At 35.3% G+C, this 21,978-nt stretch overlaps 1 protein-coding gene across 2 annotated transcripts in view; it reads left to right on the top strand.

The window, feature by feature from the left end:
• The window catches only part of abca12 (ATP binding cassette subfamily A member 12), a 161,131-nt gene that overhangs the window by 81,504 nt on the left and 57,649 nt on the right, over positions 1–21,978 (top strand). For both annotated transcript variants that reach the window (XM_087268247.1, XM_087268246.1), the window contains 9 exons: positions 1,282–1,401; positions 1,531–1,621; positions 4,315–4,494; positions 10,810–11,098; positions 13,662–13,776; positions 13,849–14,178; positions 19,489–19,558; positions 19,651–19,785; positions 21,365–21,520. In XM_087268247.1, the coding sequence (XP_087124373.1) occupies positions 1,282–1,401; positions 1,531–1,621; positions 4,315–4,494; positions 10,810–11,098; positions 13,662–13,776; positions 13,849–14,178; positions 19,489–19,558; positions 19,651–19,785; positions 21,365–21,520 (1,486 nt within the window). The remainder of the gene's footprint in view (positions 1–1,281; positions 1,402–1,530; positions 1,622–4,314; positions 4,495–10,809; positions 11,099–13,661; positions 13,777–13,848; positions 14,179–19,488; positions 19,559–19,650; positions 19,786–21,364; positions 21,521–21,978) is intronic.

The following is a 21,978-nucleotide window of genomic DNA, read 5'->3' as shown; positions in this document are numbered from 1 at the left end:
GCTAGTTTTTTAACAGCAGATGACTCCATGGCAAGCTTTTTAACAGCAGATGGCGGTCTTGGCTAGTTTTAACAGCAGATGACACTGGCTATTTTTTTATCAGCAAATGTGCTCTAGGCTAGTTTTCATGAGTGGATGGTGCTCTAAGCTAGTTTTTAACAGCAGATGGCACTATTGGCTAGTTTTTAACAGCAGATGGCGTTCTTGGCTAGTTTTTGACAGCAGATGGTGCTCTAGGCTAATTTTTAACAGTAGATGACACTATGGTTAGTTTTTTAGCAGCAGATGGCACTCTAGGCTAGTTTTTAAGAACAGATAGTGCTCTAGGCTTTTTTAACGGCAGATGACACTCTATAACTACTTTTTAACAGCAGATGGCGCTCTAGGCATGTTTTCAAGAGTGTATAGCACTCTAGGCTAGTTTTTAACAGCAGATGACACTATGGCTAAATTTTTTGTAAACAGCAGATGGCGCTCTTGGCTAGTTTTTAAGAGTGAGTGGTGCTATAGGCTAGTGTATAACAACAGATGACACTCTAGGCTTTTTTTTCTAACACTAGATGGCGCTCTAGGCTATTTTTTTAGCAGATGGCAGAATCAAATAAGAAGAGAATAATGATGCATTTGAAAAACTTAAGTTCTCAAAAAGATTTTTGTTTTACTCTCCTAAATCTTTTCAGTGGCAGGAAAAAGATTTAAGGAATAACGCAAAATAATTACTGTGTTTTTATTAGTTAGTTAGCCATGTTAGTTGCGCAACAATCAACTCAAGCTACTGTCAAACATGCATTTTTAAGTGATAAATCTTGAAGTATTGTATTATTAATACAGCATGTACAGTACTACCAAATCAAGCGTTGGTTTCCTGGAGCTCTGATATGACATCAATCTCAGTAGTGTAGTTTATTTCAAAATCACATAAAAGTTCCCTTATCACATAATGACAAAACCTGTTTAGCAATGTTTGCAGAGACAGGTGTGCAAAACATGGTAAATGACCCTTTCTGTTGGTAATTGTATGGTTTGCATTGCATGGCATTATTTATCCTCTACAGTTTGGTTGCTAGGAAACATCTTTGATGAAAATCAGATACCTGCAGAGATAAAACACATAGTAATATTCCACCATTGACTTGGAATTCAGCATAAATCTGATACATATTAATATCTTAAAATCTGACCTAAACAGATTGTCTTAACAGATTCTCCTCAATAGAAATAGATCAAGTATGGTCAAAGGTAACAAACTGTAACAAAACCAATATTTTTTTTCCCCTGCAGTCAAATTCCTCACTTCACCAGTTTGGTGACCTAAAGCTGTATGCGTCCGAGTGGATCGAGTCATCGTCCTATGTGCTGCAGTCTGCCAACATTTTGACACAAACCTTGCCGATACTTAAGGTATAAAACAACAAGTCAAGAGAAAATTGAATACACTTTTTTATTTATTTAATTGATTGGTTGATCAAGCTATTTATTTTGTTCCAGCTCCTGCATTAACTGCATACACTATTCAATATCTTTCAACAGAATTCCCTGAACAGTCCTTTTGTCCAAAACTTCATTCGGACTCAGACTGGAATTGACGTTTCAGGAATGAGTGCAACTCTCAACCAATTCTGTAAGTAACCGAGTATTATATTTAATGCTTAAAATAATGGGAATGAATTTGTATTTTTCCAAGGCAGTTTGTCTTTATTTTGAGATGTTAAGGCATTATAATGAGTTCATCACTATGTTATAATACTGTTTTATTTAAATGGTGTAAAGTAACATATTTCTCGTTATTATTACTTAAAGAATCATATAGTTGGAAACCACATGATCTAATTGGTGGAAACCGTAATGCTGTAGTTGCATTTATAGGGATCAAGTGGTTCCAAACCTTTTTGAGTTTCTTTATTCTATTGAATACAAAAAAAAAAAAAAAAGATATTTGAAGAAAGCTGGAAACTGGTAACCATTGACTTCCACAGTAGGAAAAAAGATACTATGGATGTCACTGGTTTCCATCTGTTTTCAAAATCTTTTCTTTTATATATTTAACAGAAGGTCAAACAGGTTTGGAACAAGTGAAGGTGAGAAATTAATGAGAGAACCTAAACTATCCCTTTAACCCTTATGTACTGCCGGGGAAGTTTTCATCCACTCTGGGGTGATTTTGAGTCTTAATTTGGCTATAAATTTTTCTGTGTTTCAGCTAGCGGAATGATTTTTTATAACAAATCTTATTTTGACACATATTTTGAGAAAATGCTTTGATAAAAAAAAAAAAAAAAAAAAAAAACTCAACGATACACTCTTGACAAATTGACTACCCTTTTGTTATGTTCGGGATAAAAAAAAACATCCACTAAATTAAACTGCTGTAAAATGCATCATATTGTTATTATATATTTTTTTGCATAAATCTACTAAATTGCTTAGAAAATTAGTGGATTTGAACACTTTAAATGCCAAATTTATAAATGATGTCACTGATTTGGTGAAAAAACACACACAAAATGATGCATTTTAAATATACAAAGTAATTGTGTACTGGATTCTTTTGACCTATTATCAAAGTCTTGGAGATGGAAAACAACCATGAATTGAGATTGAAATTGAAAAACCATGACACCATATAAACATGCATTGGTGTTTTTCCCTGTTGGGAAGAGGTAAAATTAGTCTGTTTTACAGATGATCATCAGTCGGCACCAATAACACTTTAGATAGGCCTGTGCAAAAAAAAGCTTAGTTTCTAGATTTTGTATGGGGTATAAAAACAAATTAAAGTGTGTATATGTGTGTCTAAGTGTGTGAGTGACCATTATGCACTTACCTTGATGTGTCTGAAAAAATCAATCCTACTAAAAATCAAAACTACTAAATTGCTCAGAAAATTACTGTATTTTAATTCTTTAAATGCCAAATTTATAAATTATGTCATTGATTTGGTGAAAAAAAACACACAAAAATGACATTTCCAATATAAAAAGTAATTGTGGACTAGATTTTTTTAAAAGTCTTGGACGTGTGAAACAACATTGGCTTTGATGCATTTTTTTTTTACTTTTTAAAATTTTTTCTCTCTAATTTACTGTTGGTGGCTGTTTTTGCCCCATTGACTTCCATTAACCACATTTTTTGATTATAAAGCCATGACAACATCTAATCATGCATTTTTAATTGTTGGTGGTTTTCCCTTTAGGGAAGAGGTAAAAAAAAAGTTTAAAAAAGTCATTTTTCATATGGCACCATTAACCCTTTAGATAGGCCTAGTTTCTGGATTTTATAGGGAGTATAACAGCAACTTAAAGTGTGTGTATGTGTGTCTGAGTGTGAGAGTGACCTTTGCACACTTACCTTGATGGGTCTGAGAATATCAAAATAAGCATCTCAGCTCTCAGAACTACATGGAGTAAACAAAAACAAAGCCTGTGTATTTTTGCACCATCAAATGTGGTTATAATGGAAATCAATGGGGAAATACAGCCATCAACAGTAAATTAGAGAGAGAGAAAAAAAACCTAACAATGCATCAAAGCCAACTAATCGATCAAATGTCCAAGCCTGCGATAAAAAGGAAAAAATGCAGTCTACAACTACTTTTTACATTGAAAATATGTCATTTTGTGTGTTATTTTTTCACCAAATCAGTGACATTACTTATGAATCTAGCTAATAAAGAGTTAAAATCCTGTTTTTTTTTTTCTTTTTAATATAGTAGTTTTGATCAGGGCTGAGGTTGATTAACAGATTTATGCAAAGAAATCTGAAAAAAAGATGCATTTTCTAAGCAGTTTAATTCAATGGATGTTTTCATCTCAAACATAACAAAAGGGAAGTCAATTTGAACAGTGCACAAAGGTTAAAATGCTTTCTTTGTATGTAAATGAGCTTTTATAGATTGAACTTGATGCAGACATTAATACATAATATTTATACATTTATTATGTGGTTTTATATATCATACACTTTTTTTCTATCAGTTTCTTATTTGTAATCGCAAAAACCATGTGATTTGGCTATAAACCATTAGCAGCTTTAAGAACAAACAAACATTAATGACTCACATGGCAATTAAATCACACACCGCCATCTGCAAATCACAAAATCATGCCTCCCTGAGAAATGATCACTTTCCAAATAGGGCATAAGTCTATGAGATCCAAATGTACCTAGCCTCCTCAGGGAAAACCAGCGCAGTTGAGCAGGGTTTTACTGCCGAGCTCTTGACAACTCACGACAACAGCAGGAGAAGTATTGCTCTGTGCACCCAAGCTTGCCTTATCCAGAAATCTGCAGCAGTTATTCTATCTCTTTTCACAGCGAACATGACAGTCCTGTTAGAGAAAAACAAGTTTATCATGGACCAGATCACCACCCTCTCTGTGCTCATGATGAACCTCTCCTCCTGTGTCAACTTCGACCGATACCGAGGCTTCAACTCTACTGATGAACTCGACAAGCAAGCCGAAAAACTGGCTCAAAACCGTGAGCTGTATGCCAGTGAGTTTACACACGCACACACAACCTCTTTCTCTCTTTTTCACACACGCACAAACACATACACAAACTCTTTCTCTCTTTTTCACACACGCACAAACACCTAAACAAACTCTTTCTCTCTTTTTCACAGTCACACACACACACACAGGTTTGCTATCCCCATAGATGTAATGGTTTTTATATTGTGCAGACTATATATTCTACCTCGATCCTACCCCTGAACCCAAGCCTTACACAAAACATTCTACAGTTTTACATTTTTAAAATGCTTCATTCTGGATGATTTAGAGTTCATCTGTAAAGTATTCATAGCACTTCAGTTTTCCCATTTTTTTTTTATTTTACAGCCTTATTCCAAAACGCATTAAATTGATTTATTTCCTCAAAATTCTACACACAACACCCCATAATGACAATGTGAAAAAAAAGTTTTTGAAATTGTTGCAAACTTATTAAAAATAAAAAACCTGAAAAGTCACATGTACAGAAGTATTCACAGCCTTTGCTCAATACTTTGTCGATGCACCTTTGGCAGCAATTACAGCCTCAAGTATTTTTGAATATGACACCACAAGCTTGGCAAACCTGTCTTTGGGAATTTTGCCCATTCCTCTTTGCAGTACCTCTCAAGCCCTATCTGGTTGGATGGGAAGAGACAGTATATGGCCATTTTCAGATCTCTCCAGAGATGTTCAATAGGATTTAGTTCAGGGCTCTGGCTGGGCCACTTGAGGACAGTCACAGAGTTGTTGTGAAGCCACTCCATTGATATTTTGGTGGTGTGCTTTGGGTCATTGTCCTGCTGGAAGATGAGCGTCGCCCCAGTCTGAGATCAAGAGCACTCTGAATTAGACTTCCATTCAGGATGTCTCTGTACATTGCTGCATTCATCTTTCCCTCTATCCTGACTAGTCTTCCAGTTCCTGCTGCTGAAAAACATCCCCAGAGTATGATGCTGCCACCACAATGCTTCACAGTAGGGATGGTATTGACCTGGGGATGAACGGTGCCTGGTTTTCTCCAAATGTAACGCCTGGCATTCACTCCAAAGAGTCATCAGACCAGAGAATTTTGTTTCTTATAGTCTGAGAGTCCTTCAGATGACTTTTGGCAAATCACAGGTGGGGAGTGGATTCTTTCTGGCCACTCTACCATACAGGCCTGATTTTTGGAATACTGCACAGATGTTTGTCCTCCTGTAAGGTTCTCCTCTCTCAACAGAAGAACAGTGGAGCTCAGACAAAGTGACCATCGAGTTATTGATCACCTCCCTGATTAAGGCCTTTTTCCCCGATCATTCAGCTTAGATGGCGGGCCAGCTCTAGGAAAAGTCCTGGTGGTTTCAAACATCTTTCACTTTCAGGATGATGGAGGCCACAGAACGTTCAGAGTAGCAGACATTTTTCTGTAACCTTCCCCAGCCTTGAGCCTGGAGACAATCCTGTCTCGGAGGTCTACAGACAATTCCTTTGTCTTCATGCTTGGTTTGTGCCTTGACATGCACTGTCAACCCTGTAGACAGGTGTATGCCTTTACAAATCATGTCCAATTAACTGAATTTACAACAGGTGAATTAAGCTGCTGAAACATCTCAAGAATGATTAGTGAAAACAGAATGTACCTGAGCTTCATTTAGAGCTTCATGACAAAGGCTTTGAATACTTCTGTACTTGTGATTTTTTTTTAGGTTTTTTATTTTTCATAAATATGCAACCATTTCAAAAGCTCTTTTTCAAATTGTCATTTTGGGGTATTGTGTGAAGAAATTTGAGGAAATAAATGAATTTAGTCCGTTTTGGAATAAAGCTGCAACAAAAAAAATGTGGAAAAAGTGAAGCGCTATGAATAATTTTCGGATGCACGTTTATCCATGAGACCTCAATTTAGGTCACGGTGAAACAAGTCTCTGTGAGTCTGTGTGTATTCAGGTTTAAGTCCACGCCAGTGGGAAAAACAAGAACACACACTCATTTCAATTTATATGAATTTCTATAGCGCTTTTAGTAAAATGTACTAGGGTTGTCACTATACTGGAATTCGGTACCAATAAATTCTGAAATTTTAAAAACGCCCATTTCCTACTAACATTTAAGCGCTGTTTAGCATGTTCTTAAGCGTTTGTGTTCATGCGCTCAACACTAATGACTGTGATTGGCCGTGAAGGTCATCCATTCACCAAACTCACCACTGTTTACTAAGTGTAACCACAGATACAAGGACACTGGAGCATTTTAAAGCTGCAATTAATCAGCGGATAACCTGTTTGTCAACTTATAGACAAACCAGCTGATTGATGTGACTTTAAAATTCTCCAGTGTATCTGTGGTTACACAGTAAAAATTGGTAAGTTCAGTGTACTGATGACCTTCACGGCCAATCACAGTCATTTCTGTTGAGCACGTCAACACAATAGCAAATCAGCATTGTTTAAGAAGGTGCTCAACAGTATCGATTGGTACCAAATTCCAGTGTCATGACAACCCTACACAACACACATATTGTATGGCCTTACCCTACCCTTACCCCTAAGCCCAACCCTCACAGAAAACCTGTGGTAAATTTTGAATATAAAAAACTTGTATGATTTTAAATTACGAGAACACTTAAACTACCTCAAAATTGTAATTTCTAGGTCATACACATGTCATTATACAATTTGTTTCCTCACAAATCACATAAACAAGCACACACACACAAACACACACACTCTATTCATCTCAGGCATTTGGTGATGCTCTCGATTGCAGACCCCAAAGGCACTAAAGAGTCATTGGTCTGTAAATCCTGTAACTCAATGCAATTCCATTGAGTTCCATTGAAATATAGATTTCAGTTGTTCTTGTGGAGTGGCAGGCCTTTGAGGTTAAAACAGTTCACTCGCATGCTGATCTTTAACAGGGTTTTAAATGTTCTCTGAGGTCCTCTTGTAATGTTGTAATGTAACATTTTGAACAATATACTTTAGAAGTAGTATGCTTTTTTCTGGTACTGTTTTAATTCCCCTCATCAGGAAACACTGTTTGAATTTGGATTGTAGATTTAGAAGTTAACCAATGGTATGATTGACTAGTACTTTTTATATTTTGAAAAGACAGTGTGTGTTCACTAATGTAAACTTCTATATATGTTTATTTGAAAGTCATCATTATAGCCCTCTTATATGGACATTGCTGTTATTTAAGTTAAAAGCTCATGAATATCAGTACATACAGTATAAAGTAGGCATGAGATGATATTCGGTTCAAGGTATACAGCAGTTTTGGAAAAGTCATGGTTTTAAAACCGCAAAGATTTTCTATTATAGTGTTCCTAAGGTATATGAAAGTTTTTTTTTTTTGTTTTTGTTTTTTTTTGTTTTAGGGCAACAGTATCTCCACGATTGTGCATCTAAAAAAACATCTAAAAAAAAAAAAATAACTTATATAGTTCAATGAAGAAAAAAGGAACTTTTTTACCCAGACATTTAGAAAGAACATATTTTACAGCAGTGATCAGAATGCTGCGAAACCGTGATATTTTTATCCAAGGTTATCACCCATGCCTAATATCACATGATCTTAAAAACAGTTACTCACACTTGTGTGGAGCGACATTACGGTTGAATCCAATAAAATCAGCAATAAAAAACATCTTTTAGTTTCAATCTGCATCCTGTGCCTTGTTTGTTAATCTGCTGCATTTTTACAGCAGTTTAATTCAATGGATGTTTTCATCTCAAACATAACAAAAGGGAAGTCAATTTGAACAGTGCACAAGGGTTAAAATGCTTTCTTTGTATATAAATGAGCTTTTATAGATTGAACTTGATGCAGACATTAATACATAATATTTATACATTTATTATGTGGTTTTGTATTTCATACACTTTTGTTCTATCAGTTTCTTATTTGTAATCGCAAAAACCCTGCGATTTGGCTATAAACCATTAGCAGCTTTAAGAACAAACAAACATTAATGACTCACATGGCAATTAAATCACACACCGCCATCTGCAAATCACGAAATCATGCCTCCCTGAGAAATGATCCAAATAGGGCATAAGTCTATGAGATTCAAATGTACCTAGCCTCCTCAGGGAAAACAAGGTTATCATACCTTCAGAATTTTGTACCAGCCCATGCATAATAACATGTGATCTTAAAACAGTTACTTACACATGTGTGGAGCGACATTACTGTTGGATCCAATAAAATCTGCACTAAAAAACATCTTTTAGTTTCAATCTGCGCCTTGTGCCTGGTTTACACTGTAAATTAAAACATGGTAAAATGATGTGAACAAGGGAACAAATGCTTATTGATGTGTTTTGGAACTTGTCTAGTCTTCAGAGCATCTACTGTATATTGTGCCTATGTGTTTTTTAATCTCTCGTTGTTTAGTTACAATGTAAATGGGTGGGTGTAGCTAAACAAGCAGTGATATAGAAGCATATGTTTATCATACTCTGCAGAGGTGGAGTTTAGCCACATTATGTAATAAAGTGATGCATTCCAAAACGGGTCATTTTGTCAGGTTGTCTTCAATAGACCTTTGTCTTAGCAGCTGCATGGAGGGCGCCATATCGACCAGCGTCATCGGTAGAATGCTTAGAACTTCTTTTTACAGCGTTCACAATAGTAATTTGTGCTCCGAAAATGGGTTTCAATATCGTTATGAGTAGATTATGGAGTGTTTTTGTGACACACAACTTTGAAAAGTGTGTGTTAAAGCTGTTATAATCTGTCAGATGTGGTGCGAGGAAAAAGCACAAGAGAAAAACGTTCTCCTAGTTTACATGTCTGCCGTCAGAAATATAGTGTGTGTGTGTCACCGGCCTGTCAGCCGTTAGCTCAGCGGCTCTTCAATACTCACGCACACACACACACGCAATACTTCACTGCATCATAGAGCAAACCATATAACTGGCATGAAATTTAACAGGTATGTAAGTTCTGCAATTTACAAAAATGACCAATAAAAGTCTGTTATTAATACTCTGCTGGCTGATTTGCATGTTGATACTAATCGCGAGCCGTTTATGTTTCATTTAGTGTGTTGTATTCAGCAGGGTTTGTGTTTTTCTGTCATTTCAAAATGTCACTTTATTTTCCCCTTTGTCACAGTTATTAAATCAGTGTGTTAGTGCGACAGTACAGTAGGCTATGTGTGTGTGTATCAAACATTTCGGTGAATTACAGGTGTTTGGGCTGGTTATATGTTTGAAAGCAAGAGAAAATGTTGACTTTAGCAATGACGAGGCTTCATTTAAATGGCAGAAGGTGCCGCCTGACAATGAGGGGAAAATGCCTCACAGCAGTTTTCATCCTATTAGATCACATTAAATATTCAGTCCAGGAGGTGGTGCTGATCGACAACTATATTAGTTCAAAGGTGATAAAAGCAGGTTGAATAGATGTAATGTGTATTTATATAGTAATGTAATGTGTATTTACATAGCGCATTTATTGTGTATGGCAATACACCCAAAGCGCTTCACAATCATGAGGGGGGTCTCACCACACCACCACCAGTGTGCAGCATCCACTTGGATGATGCGACGGCTGCCACAGGACAACGGCGCCAGTGCGCTCACCACACACCAGCTATTAGTGGAGAGGAGGGACAGTGATAGAGCCAATTCGGTGGAGAGGGGATGATTAGGAGGCCATGATCGTAAGGGCCGATAGAGGGACTTTGGCCAGGACACCGGGGTTACACCCCTGCTCTTTCACGAGAAGTGCCTTGCGATTTTTAATGACCACAGAGAGTCAGGACCTCGGTTTAACGTCTCATCCGAAAGACGGCGCCCACTGACAGTTTAGTGTCCCCTTCACTTTTACTGGGGCATTAGGACTCACATAGACCACAGGTTGAGCGCCCCCTGCTGGCCTCACTAACACCACTTCCAACAGCAACCTAGTGTTCCCTAGTGGTCTCCCATCCAGGTACTGACCAGGCTCAGCCCTGCTTAGCTTCAGTGAGTAACCGGTCTTGGGCTGCAGGGTGACATGGCTGTGGCTATTTCTATTATGTGGCTATTATGAAAACCATCTTTTTAAAGCTGTCCAAATGTGACTGTTTATACGCATCAGCTATCGACCGAAAGTTCTTAGCAATCTCCTTGCGCATACACCAAAGCATAATGGGTCATTTTGCATTCTAAGAAAAAGGTCTGTAACAGCTGTTTTTAGAGTTACACAATTTTTTTTTCAGTTCTGAAACCTCCAGGATGTTTTTTAAAGTGCAATGACAACTTACATATCAAAAAATCAAGCAAATTTGTATTTCTCATTTCATGACCCTTTTAAATGACACGAGTTCTGCTTATCTTCACAGGCATTATTTTCAAACTTCCCAAGGAGAACTCCAGCAGCCTGCCACCAAACATCGACTACACCATACGCATGAACATCGAGAATGTCATGCGCACAGACCGTGCACGCAATCCCTTCTGGGTGAAAGATGCCTACATATCGGCAACCAGAACCCAGCGGTACAGCCGAGGCTTTGTGTACCTGCAGGAAAGCATCGAGAGGGCCATCATCGAAATGCAGACGGGTAATGCCATGGATGGGCCCGCGGTCCAGATGCAGGCATTCCCTTATCCCTGCTACTATAAGGACGAGTGAGTGTCTCATAAGCTCAAACCGCACACACACACACACACACACACACTGAGCATCTTATGTAAGGTCTGAAATAGTATGGCATCTGAACAAATAATCAACAGATGGTTTATTAGAAATAACTCCAGTAGGATGAATGTCTTTTTGTTTTTCATCAAAATACTAGATTTGTATTTGAGGAATGAAACAGCAGTTGTGAAGAAGCAAAACAATTGCGTAGGAATTAGCCGAGCTTAGGGTTGGCTTTGGTTTGTGTAGATGAAAGGCTGAATCCGAGCTGTTGTCATGGTACTGTATTCTCATGCTGGCTATAAATGAGAGTCAACATAAATAATATCACAGCGACACTGTATATGGTTTTTGGCTTTAAATTAGTCGATACCGGTTTATTTGATGCCAGGGTTGTTACTTTATTTAAAACAAGCTATTACAATTTGAAAAACAACTCATTTGAATACAGCTGAAGACAAATAAAGAAAAGAGAAATCTTGTCTTGTAAACGAAGTAAAGATAAAATAATAATATAATAGGGTCAGGGGTAAAATAGTAAAATAACTAAATAAAACTATAATAAAAAAATAACTAAATAGAATAGAACTAAAAAATGTACTAATAAAAAGATATACATGAACATAAAATTAAATAAACAAAGCACACCACAAGGAAACAAATAAATAAAATAAAATCAACAAAACACAACACAAGAAAACAAATAAATAATACAAAAATAAACACAAAACAACAATTAATTAAAATAAAATAATAAAATAAAAAATAAACAAATAACTAAAATAAAATAAACACAACACAACAAATCAAATAACAAAAATAAAATAAAAAATAAAATAATATTTAATTTAATTTAATTTAATTTAATTTAATTTAATTTAATTTACACAACACAACAAATAATTAAATTAAAATAAAATAATAAAATAAAATGAATAAAAATGTAAAAAATAAATGGAATAAAATATACAAAATAAACACAACACAACAAAACAAATGACTATAATAAAAAAATAATAAAATAAAATAAACACAACACAACACAACAAAAAAAAACAAATAACAAAAATAAAATAATAAAATAAAATAATAAACAAAACTAACAAAATAAATTTTATTTAATAAACACAAAACAACACAACAAATAATTAAAAAATAATAATTAATAATTAAAAAATAAATAAATATTAAATAGAAAATAAATAAACACAACACAACAATTAATTAAAATAAAATAAATACAATTAAATAATAAATAAAATAAAATAAACAAAATAACATAAACAAAACACAACAAAACAAATAACTAAAATAAAAAATAAAATAATAATAAACTAAAATAATAATAATAAAATAATAATTAACTAATCAAAATAAACACAACACAACACAACAAAACAAATAACTAAAATAAAATAAAATCAAATTAAATTGAAAAAAAAAAATAAATAAATAAATAAAGCATTCACAAAAACGAAAAAATGAAAACAAACCTGTTAACCATATACTAAAAGCAGAAAAGTTTTTCCTTTGCATCTTTGAGAAAGTTTCAGTGGCTGTACACAGATCCATGATATTGACTACAAATGCTGTTTTATACATGCCAGACCAGTTGGCCTTGGTAAAGTACACATCAACGCATGTATGGTTCGATAGTCTGGCATTGTTGTTGTTTTTTGATTTTAAAGAGCTCATGTGTCGCCTATAGAATAAACATGCAGGAACATTTTGTTTTCACAAGCTCTTACACAGAGACCATATTAGTAATGTTTTCAAAGATTTCAAACACACATTCATTCATTCAAAATTCTGCATTTTCAGGCACCCAAAATGTCGTTGTCATATTAAATAAAACCCCAAAATTTTAAAAGTTTTCCATTTAAAAAAAAAAAATTACCACAAACAGTTATACATTGTATTGATAACTTGGGTTTAGAAGAGGTTTAGCCACACCAATAGTTAAATGCCACTGGTCAGTCTTTTTATTGTAAATTATAAGAACACAAATTATGATATTTTAGATGCAATCCTGGAGCTTTCTGACCCCTTATAGACAGCAAGGATCACAGAAAAGGAGCCAAAAACATTGCCAAAGTACTCCAAGTGACTTCAGTGGTTCAACTATAACCATGCAAAGCTCCAAAAACACCTTTGGGTGCTGAAATAACTGTAAAGATGGCTTTGCTTGCTTTTCATGTCAACTCATGTGAAGAGTTCAGATGCAAAAACCTTCAAGTGGCAGTGCCATCTGAAATTTTCTTCTAAATGTTGCATTTTCTCAGGCTCCCCTGTCTTGATTTAGTAATTTAATATTTATGGCAAAGAATAGGTTATTTTTTAATGCTTTTAACATGAAATAACTGAACATAAACATAAGAGGCTTTGTACAATTGTACAATTTCATGAACATTCCAGATGGCACTTATTCAGAGGTTTTTGCATCTGAACTCTTCATATTTACTATGTGCAATTTGTAGCATGCAAACTTGTAAAACTTAAACTGGTTAAGTATGATAAACATGCCCTCCACCTAATAACACTCTTTCCTTCTAGATATCTCAACAGCATCGCGTTTGCCTTCCCAATGGCGCTCATGATTTCCTGGGTGCTGTTTATTGCACACTTTGTCAAGAAACTAGTGCACGAGAGAGAGCTGCGTCTTCACGAGGTATGGAGCCAAACCAATTTCTCCACAATCTCTTCTCATAAACTTTCATTAAATGTCTCCCTTATCTTGCAGTACATGAAAATGATGGGGGTCAATCCCATCAGCCACTTCTTTGCCTGGTTAATTGAGAGCGGTGCGTTCCTGTTGGTGACCGTCATCATCCTCACCATCATTCTGAAGGCTGGCGGGATCCTTCCTCGCAGCGATGGATTTGTGCTCTTCCTCTACCTCTGCGACTACGGCTTCAGCGTCCTCGCGGTCAGCTTCCTGGTCAGCTCCTTCTTCGATAAGACCAACATCGCCGGGCTGAGTGGCAGCCTTATCTATGTCATCTCTTTCTTCCCCTTCATTGTGCTGATCCACTTGGAGGACAACCTCTCCTTCTCTGTGAAGAGCGCTCTGGTGTGTATCATGTTTTAATTGGTTTTTGCAGTTTAACATTGTTGTACAGTCACATTTTGAAGATTTGCATAAACACTTGAGATTCATTAATGATAATTATTCTATCAGGCAGTTGAATGCTTAATTCTGATTGGCTGGTGAACATTATAAGGTGTGCAGTTATTTTCAGAGGAATGCTTGAAAAAGGTATATCAAAGCAGCTTTTGAGCACCTTATAGTTCCATATCCCCGTGGAACTTAAAAAGTTTTAAATTTATCTTACATTTCAAAAACACATTTTTAGGCCTGAAAATGTTAAGAGTTTTGAAACCCCCATCTTTCAGTTCAAGTCTACCTCAGAATTTGTTCAAAAAATGCTACATGATGGGCATGGAGCGCTTCAAGCAGAAGGTAGGAGTGCGCGTGGCCGGCAGAGCAGGGGAAAAGGGGGGGGCGAACAACTGTCAGTTGGCTCACCAGCTCAAGACAAAAAAAATAATAAAAATCTGACACAAAACGTAAGGAAATGCATGATTTTATAGTTTACAAAATTAAAATGCAAAGAAATAAACAGTAATTAATTTAATGCCCTGCTACATGTATCATAGACTATTTGTAGTTTTATATAATATATAACCACAATTAGTTATATCATTGTAAAGATAATCATGTTTATATAAACACTATAAATAAGGAGGAGTTCTCTCCTGCTGAATCCCCGGGTTTAGAGGATTTAAAACATGTGTGTGTCAGGATTGGTGAGAGGAAAAAGAAGTGAGGACCCAATTGCAGAGTGAATGAATATTTATTCTTAATAAAATAAAATAAATGGCAAAATAAACAACCCAGAGGGGGAAAAACACCAATAAAACAAATAAACAATCAAACCAAACTAGGATGGCTGGCGGAGATCAGGACTGGAACAATGTAACAGACAACAAGACAAGGTTACATACGGTGACGAACTGGCACAGAACAGCAGACATGAGGGGATTATAAAATGTAATAAATTAACACACAAACAGATGAACATAATTAACTAATAATGGGTTAACAAGGAGGGTGGGACTAGACAATAGACGGGAGAGCACATGACACAGAGAGACAACACAAGCCATGCGCTCACATTAGGCAAGACTAGAACACGCAGCTAATGAGAGAACTCACTAACTACGCATTCACAATAAAACAGGACAAGAACATGCAGCCAATGAGAGAACTCATTAACCGCATGTTCATGACAACACAAGAACAACACTGAAGCACACAACAAAAGCACGTGACCACAATGTAAACACAGAGCCACGTGCTTTGACAACAGACACAAGACACGAGCACGCGATAGATACACCTTACCGTGTGCTCACACATATGCAACGCGCATGCTTCATTTCAGCGTCGACCAAAACCGAAAGCAACTAGACGAAGACGCTGAGAATGAAGCAGCGCGTTGCCGACAAAACAAAAACACAAACACGAGTACAAGAGCACGCGCGTCGGAGGCACGCAGAGCCCGCACGGTCGCATCAAGCGGGAGCGCGCACGCTCTGTGCACGCCTACGAAGGCGCGCCCACACAGAGACACACACAATGATAGAAACAAGTGCTTGACCCAAGAAAACTCGAGCCGAGCACGACAGGACTAGACAGGACTAGTGTCTGGACTCTACCAAAACAAGAATTTACATGACCAGAGTGGCAGAACCCTGACAGTGTGAACACAGCAGCATGGTGATTTGTCTAAATAGTAATGAAATCAACTGATAAAAGTCTGCCATTCTCTAATACCCGTACAGCTCTCCTAACAAAAATGCTTTCTGCATGCAAACAGCTTGACTGTATCGCAGGGAAAGACATAGAACAAACCCTGTGGATCATGAAATCACGTACAAGTCTTCACAACCACCTAAATATGCAGTCATGAATAATTAAGAAGCAGGATCTTCTCATAGGATAAGACAACTCAGTCTGTGAGTAATAATGAGAAACCGATGCGTCATCTCTGGACAGGCAGATAGCGTTCTGTCACCGATTTTGATCCCTCCCCAATAATGATTTTAAACCCGGAGGATGAAATTAGCTGACTAAAGCTCACAATTATCCAATTTTTCCCACAATTAAAGTTGACAGGTGCTAACGTTGTCTTAAATTATGATCAACACATATTAATCTGCTAATATCTGAAAAAAAATACTCCAAAAAATTTTGTATCCTAAATTATTTTAAACAGGTTTAAATTTTCCTATTTCCACACTTTTGGTTGCCAGTAATACGGTCAAATTTACAAGCATACTGTAAATTAACAATTACAATTGTGCTGTAAAACTACAGCACAATTGTAATTGTTAATTTACAGCACACGTAAATTTACAGCATTATTACACTCAAATTCCCTAATCAGGGAAAGAAACTAAAATCAATTACACAATTCTTCATGATAATAACAGAGCAATATATCCCTTATCTTCAATTTATACAAAAACTATGTACAGAATAGTGGATATAATATTTATAAATAGGCATGAAACTAAAGGTTTTTTAACATAAAGACATTGGGTTGAAGTTTTATACACAATCGGTTTGGACCAAAAGTCAACAAATATTTCTTTTTGATTATTCACGCAGAGTGTACTTTTCTCCTAAACTTGTCAGTTAAAAAAAAGAAGTAATGCTATATTGAAAAAGGTGTATGTATACAACTAGCCCAATACATTGGCCCAACCAGACCATTAAAAAAAAGTCTAAAATTTAATTTATAATGGTCTTAAATAGTCTAAAATTTGACTTGATGAAACCTGCAGAAAGCCTATCACTACACTGATATCATTTAGTGTATATTTACAACAGTCAAAAATTAAGTCAATTTAAAACAAACTAAACGCTTTCATTGAGCTGTGTGTGTATTATACACAGAGGAAATGTTTGAGGACAAAAACTGACAAAACTCTTGAAATGCAGCATCTGAACAACTCAACAAAGCGTTGTGACCACACATCCACCTCAGGTTTGCATTATTTACTTATAATACAACAGCCAAATGATAATTATTTCTTATGTAATGAAGCTTTTTCTTAAAATATCATTTAGATTTCCATTAAAATGTCTTATTTTGTTCCATTCTGTCCTGTTGAATCCACTCCTCATTTTAGGTATTGAGATATTATTTTGTAAGTTAATTAGGTAATATGCACTACTAATAGAATTACAATAATGTTGTGTCAGTTAATGCATTTATTAACATGAACAAACAAGGAACAATACATTTATTACAGTATTGATCATGTTAGTTAACATTAGATAATAGAAATAATGTTGTTAATTATTGGCTCATGTTAACAGGCATGGAATTGGATGTTATTAATGCCTTAGTAAATGTTGAACTATGATAAATAAACGCTGTACAAGTATTGTTCATAATTTGTTAATGTTAGTAAATACATTAACCAATGAAACCTTATTGTAAAGTTTGACCTAGATGCTTCTCTGTTAGAGTTGCACATTTAACAGTAGTTTAACTGAGAGTAACCGGTATGTGGAGTTTGGATCCAAACGTAAATTTGTTTCATTTGTAAAAACAGACATTTTGCCTTTTAAATATATAGAGATATATTCTTAAGTACGTTTATTAGCCTGCTTTCCTAAGTGTTTGTAATTTCAGGTTTTACTGTTATTGTTCTAAATATTATTTTACACACCACATGTTCTCTCCCGCACACAAATATCCCAAAGAAAGTATTTCTCAGTAAATGGAGGAAGAAATGCTTTATGGATAATTTATTTATAAATCAAAGGCGAATGGGACATTTAACAAAAGACATTTGCGTTCTTTGTGCAGCGAAATTTAATTAGCATTGCAGCTCCAGAAGTGAAATATCGCCCACAAATGTGAAACCGCAGCATTCACACAAATGTTAATGTGAGCACCAGCTGAGGACTAATGCACAGGCTGTGGCGGCGACAAAAATGTCTTTGCATGTAGTATTATATTCATGAAGAATAGGGTTATTAAGTTATTTTGTTAAATTATTAAGGCTTGCATTTCTGTGTTTGTAATTTCTACAGTAGATGTATTGATCTGTTCTTGTGTTAGTTAGGTGAGTTAAAAGTGCACGCAGTTGTTTACCTTACTTCAGTATAGTGTCTATAATAATTTGGTCATATATCCCACACCAAAACAATGGCTTTTGCTGCTTGTTCAAACTACTTATTTAAAATAAGTTAAAACAACACAATTCTTACGTTTTTTTTTCGTTTTTTTTTTGCGTTGTTTTATCCACTTCAATTTGTAAAAACTATGAAGTTAACTTTATCGATTTGTGTTGAAACAACATGAAAAAGAAGCTTTTTTTACAATGATTGTAGCTTAATCCACACAAACGACTTTATTATATTGAGTGCATTTTCATATTAAATGAGAGATTACTTACAATAAAAAGATTATTTTTTGACTTTTTTTCTACGAAGCGGAAGTGTGCTCTTTATTGCGATTGTTTTAGAACTTCCAAATCTTCTGGAAATGCAAATTCATTTCAAGATTCTGGAACTTTGTTGCATATGAAATTAGCACAATTTTTAAGATCAATTTAAAAAAGATCCCGGTCTTTTTCTTTTGGGACTACCTTCTAAACCACAAGCAACATCATTGACCCTTGACACATAAAGGTTATAAATTGTCAAATAAACTGCTACTTGTGGCAAGGAAATGCATCTTTATTAGATGATTTTGCCCCATGAGATGCTTGCAGCTGTGCTTAATGACAACATACAGAGTTTTCAAAATAAATGGTCTCCTTAGATCACCTGCCCTCTCATGTGAGAGAAATTTGTGTGTCAGTTTTTTGTAAAGGAGGGTTGTCGGAGGCTCAGGGAATGATCTTTTGTGTGTTTGTTTGTTACTTTTGTTGTTGTTTTTTATTTTATTTTATTCTGTTCTAATGTTCTTTTTTTCAAATTTCTCTTACCTCCATCTATTTGTTGGCTTATTTTTAAGGATTACTATAATTTCTACAACCCATTACATATTTTTTATAAACTTGCCTTTGACTATGTCTGTAAAAGCACATTGTACAATTATTTTGATAACCTTTAATAAACATGTTACAAAAAAAAGAACTTTCAATTCAGTTTCATATGGGAGAAATGACCAGAATTAATAAACACTGGGAAACTAGTCAAACTAAATACAAAATACAAGCTGACCGATAAGATCATTTTTTCCATGCATCTCTTCCAAGTCAAAACAGACCTGATTGCATTATGAGGGTGAAACATTTGAATTAATTGACATCTGTAATATAAATCTGTCTGACTGTATTTGTTTCTGCTCCACAGAGTCTCTTTTCTCCGACATGCTTCAGTTATGCCAGCCAGTACATCGCCCGCTATGAAAAGCAGGAAGAAGGTATGCAGACACAAACCCTCAGACCGTCTTTAATTGGTGTTTGTTTGGAATAATTAGATTGAGTGAGTTTGTTGTGTGTACCTACACCTCAGGCATCCAGTGGAGCAACATGTACATCTCTCCTCTGGCTGGCGACACCTCCTCCTTCGGCTGGCTCTGCTGGCTGCTCTTAATTGACTCGCTTGTATATTTCATCATTGGGATTTACATCCGCATGGTCTTTCCAGGTACTGTATGTGGAAGGGATTTAACTCAGGGGATCCATGGGTCATGGAATTTCTAAAATATCATGGAATTTTAAAAGGTCTATTCCAGACGTTAAAAGTCATGGGGAATTTTTATATTTTTTTGATCCAATTTTTTTGTTTGTCAATTAATACTTTAGTTTACATTTATCAAAAAGTATTTTTTTCTGTGCCATATTTTTATTGCATTGTTTCATGCCTGTTGTTATGGTTAGGTTATTTTTTCAGCTCCATAACCAACATTTACTTAAAGGCATAGTTCATCCAAAAATTACAATTTACTCAGTATTTACTCTGTCTCGAGTGGTTCCAAATTGTTTATTCTATTAAACACAAAAGAAAATATTTTGAAAAAAGTTGAAAACCTGTAACCATTGACATCCATATTAGGAAAAAAATACTATGGAAATCAATGGTTACAGCTTACTTAAAAATATCGTCTTTTGTGTTCATCAAAATAAAGAAACTCTGTCAAAATGATGACATAATTTATCCTCTAGCGCCGGGGTGTCCAAACTCGGTCCTGGAGGGCCGGTGTCCTGCATAGTTTAGCTCCAACATCCTTTAACACACCTGCCTGAAAGTTTGTAGCATGACTAGAAAGAGCTTGATTAGGTGGTTCAGGTGTTTTTAATTGGGGTTGGAACTAAACTATGCAGGACACCGGCCCTCCAGGACCGAGTTTGGACACCCCTGCTCTAGCGAGTAGGGTGGGTCTGAGAGCCGTGAGGGGTGTGGAGGGCCCACTTGCTACAAATCCTTTTAAGTCAAACAGTCAAATACTATATCTGTTAATGACGGCTAGGGCCAGACAGAATCTGCAGACATTTTTTGCTATTTCAGAATTTTGTAAAAAATTCATAACTATCATAATCAATCACAACTAAAACCTTAATATATGAATTAAAAAGTAATAACTTTTTAACTTGTATTTAATGTTTACAATGCAAATCTAATTATATTCACTTTATTTGGTAAACAAAGCAAATCTTCTATATAATATATCTTCTAAAAGAGAGAAAATATGTTAACAAACTGTATTGTGAATAAATGATATTAACATTTTCATATTAGTCAATAATATTACTGAAATTAATTAAAAAACTTAATAATTATAAATTTACACACATTTATACAAATAAATAAACAGAATCAATGATGGGCTAAAAATCTGCGTAAATCTGCGGAATTCTGCGCATGCAGATTCCATTTGGGCCTAATTATGGCTAGCACACCAGGATAATATTCATTGTAGGAGCAGAAACAGTGAGTACCTGAGGTAAATTATTTGTTTTTGTTCTCATAGTGGCTGTTAACATCCAAAAAATATATATTTGAGCTTAAACCTTTTTTTTATATTATATGAAGCACAACAGCGGCCTGTTTTTCTTTCATTATAGGTTTTTGGAATTCATCTTTTTAGTCAATGGAGGTCAGGCTTAGAGTGGGAACCCTTTTTACTGAGTGGATTCCCCATTTCCCCATTTACTGTATGTGGTTAGAAACGATATACATTTTTACAAGTGAAGTTTTAACATTCTGTATATTTTTCTGTACTCAGGAAAGTATGGCATCGCTGTACCGTGGTATTTCCCAGTAACTAAATCCTTCTGGACGGATATGTTCAGCTGTTGTAGCAAGACACCTAAGAAAATAGGGAGAGGGCTGCTGTTTACCAACATGATGCAGGACCAAAGCAGCATGAACAAGAGCAAAGGTACATTCATAACCATTTCCCTGGGAATACTTGATTCTGATGTGTCAATAGAAAGTTTGGAGTGCCAATCTGTATATTTGATTATTGTCTCCCATACCATATTATTTTAATTTCAGTGCTTGTTAAGATGTGTGGAAGACATGATGTATTGTAGATAAATTGCAAACTAAAGTGTATTATAAAGTGATAAAATTAGAGTGCTTATCTGTTATTTTCTGTGCTAATTTACGGGTCAGTGTGTTTTTAAATGAGTAAAATTAGTAAATTCTACATTTCTCAAATTTTATTTTTGATCAATTTATTTTGTCCTTGCTAATTCCTTGTATCCTTGACAGTATTATCTGTGCTGTAACAAAACATGTCAATTATAAGCAAACGTGTAGTTTTCATCCACATATTTTTAAATTTGCCATCTTTCCTGCTCAATTGTAAGTTGCGAATTATGAGTTTGTTTATTT

Source organism: Danio rerio, chromosome 9 (assembly GCF_052040795.2).
Source record: "Danio rerio strain M-AB ecotype USA chromosome 9, GRCz13ab, whole genome shotgun sequence".
Taxonomy (NCBI): domain Eukaryota; kingdom Metazoa; phylum Chordata; class Actinopteri; order Cypriniformes; family Danionidae; genus Danio; species Danio rerio.
This window is presented reverse-complemented; position numbering and strand designations above follow the sequence as displayed.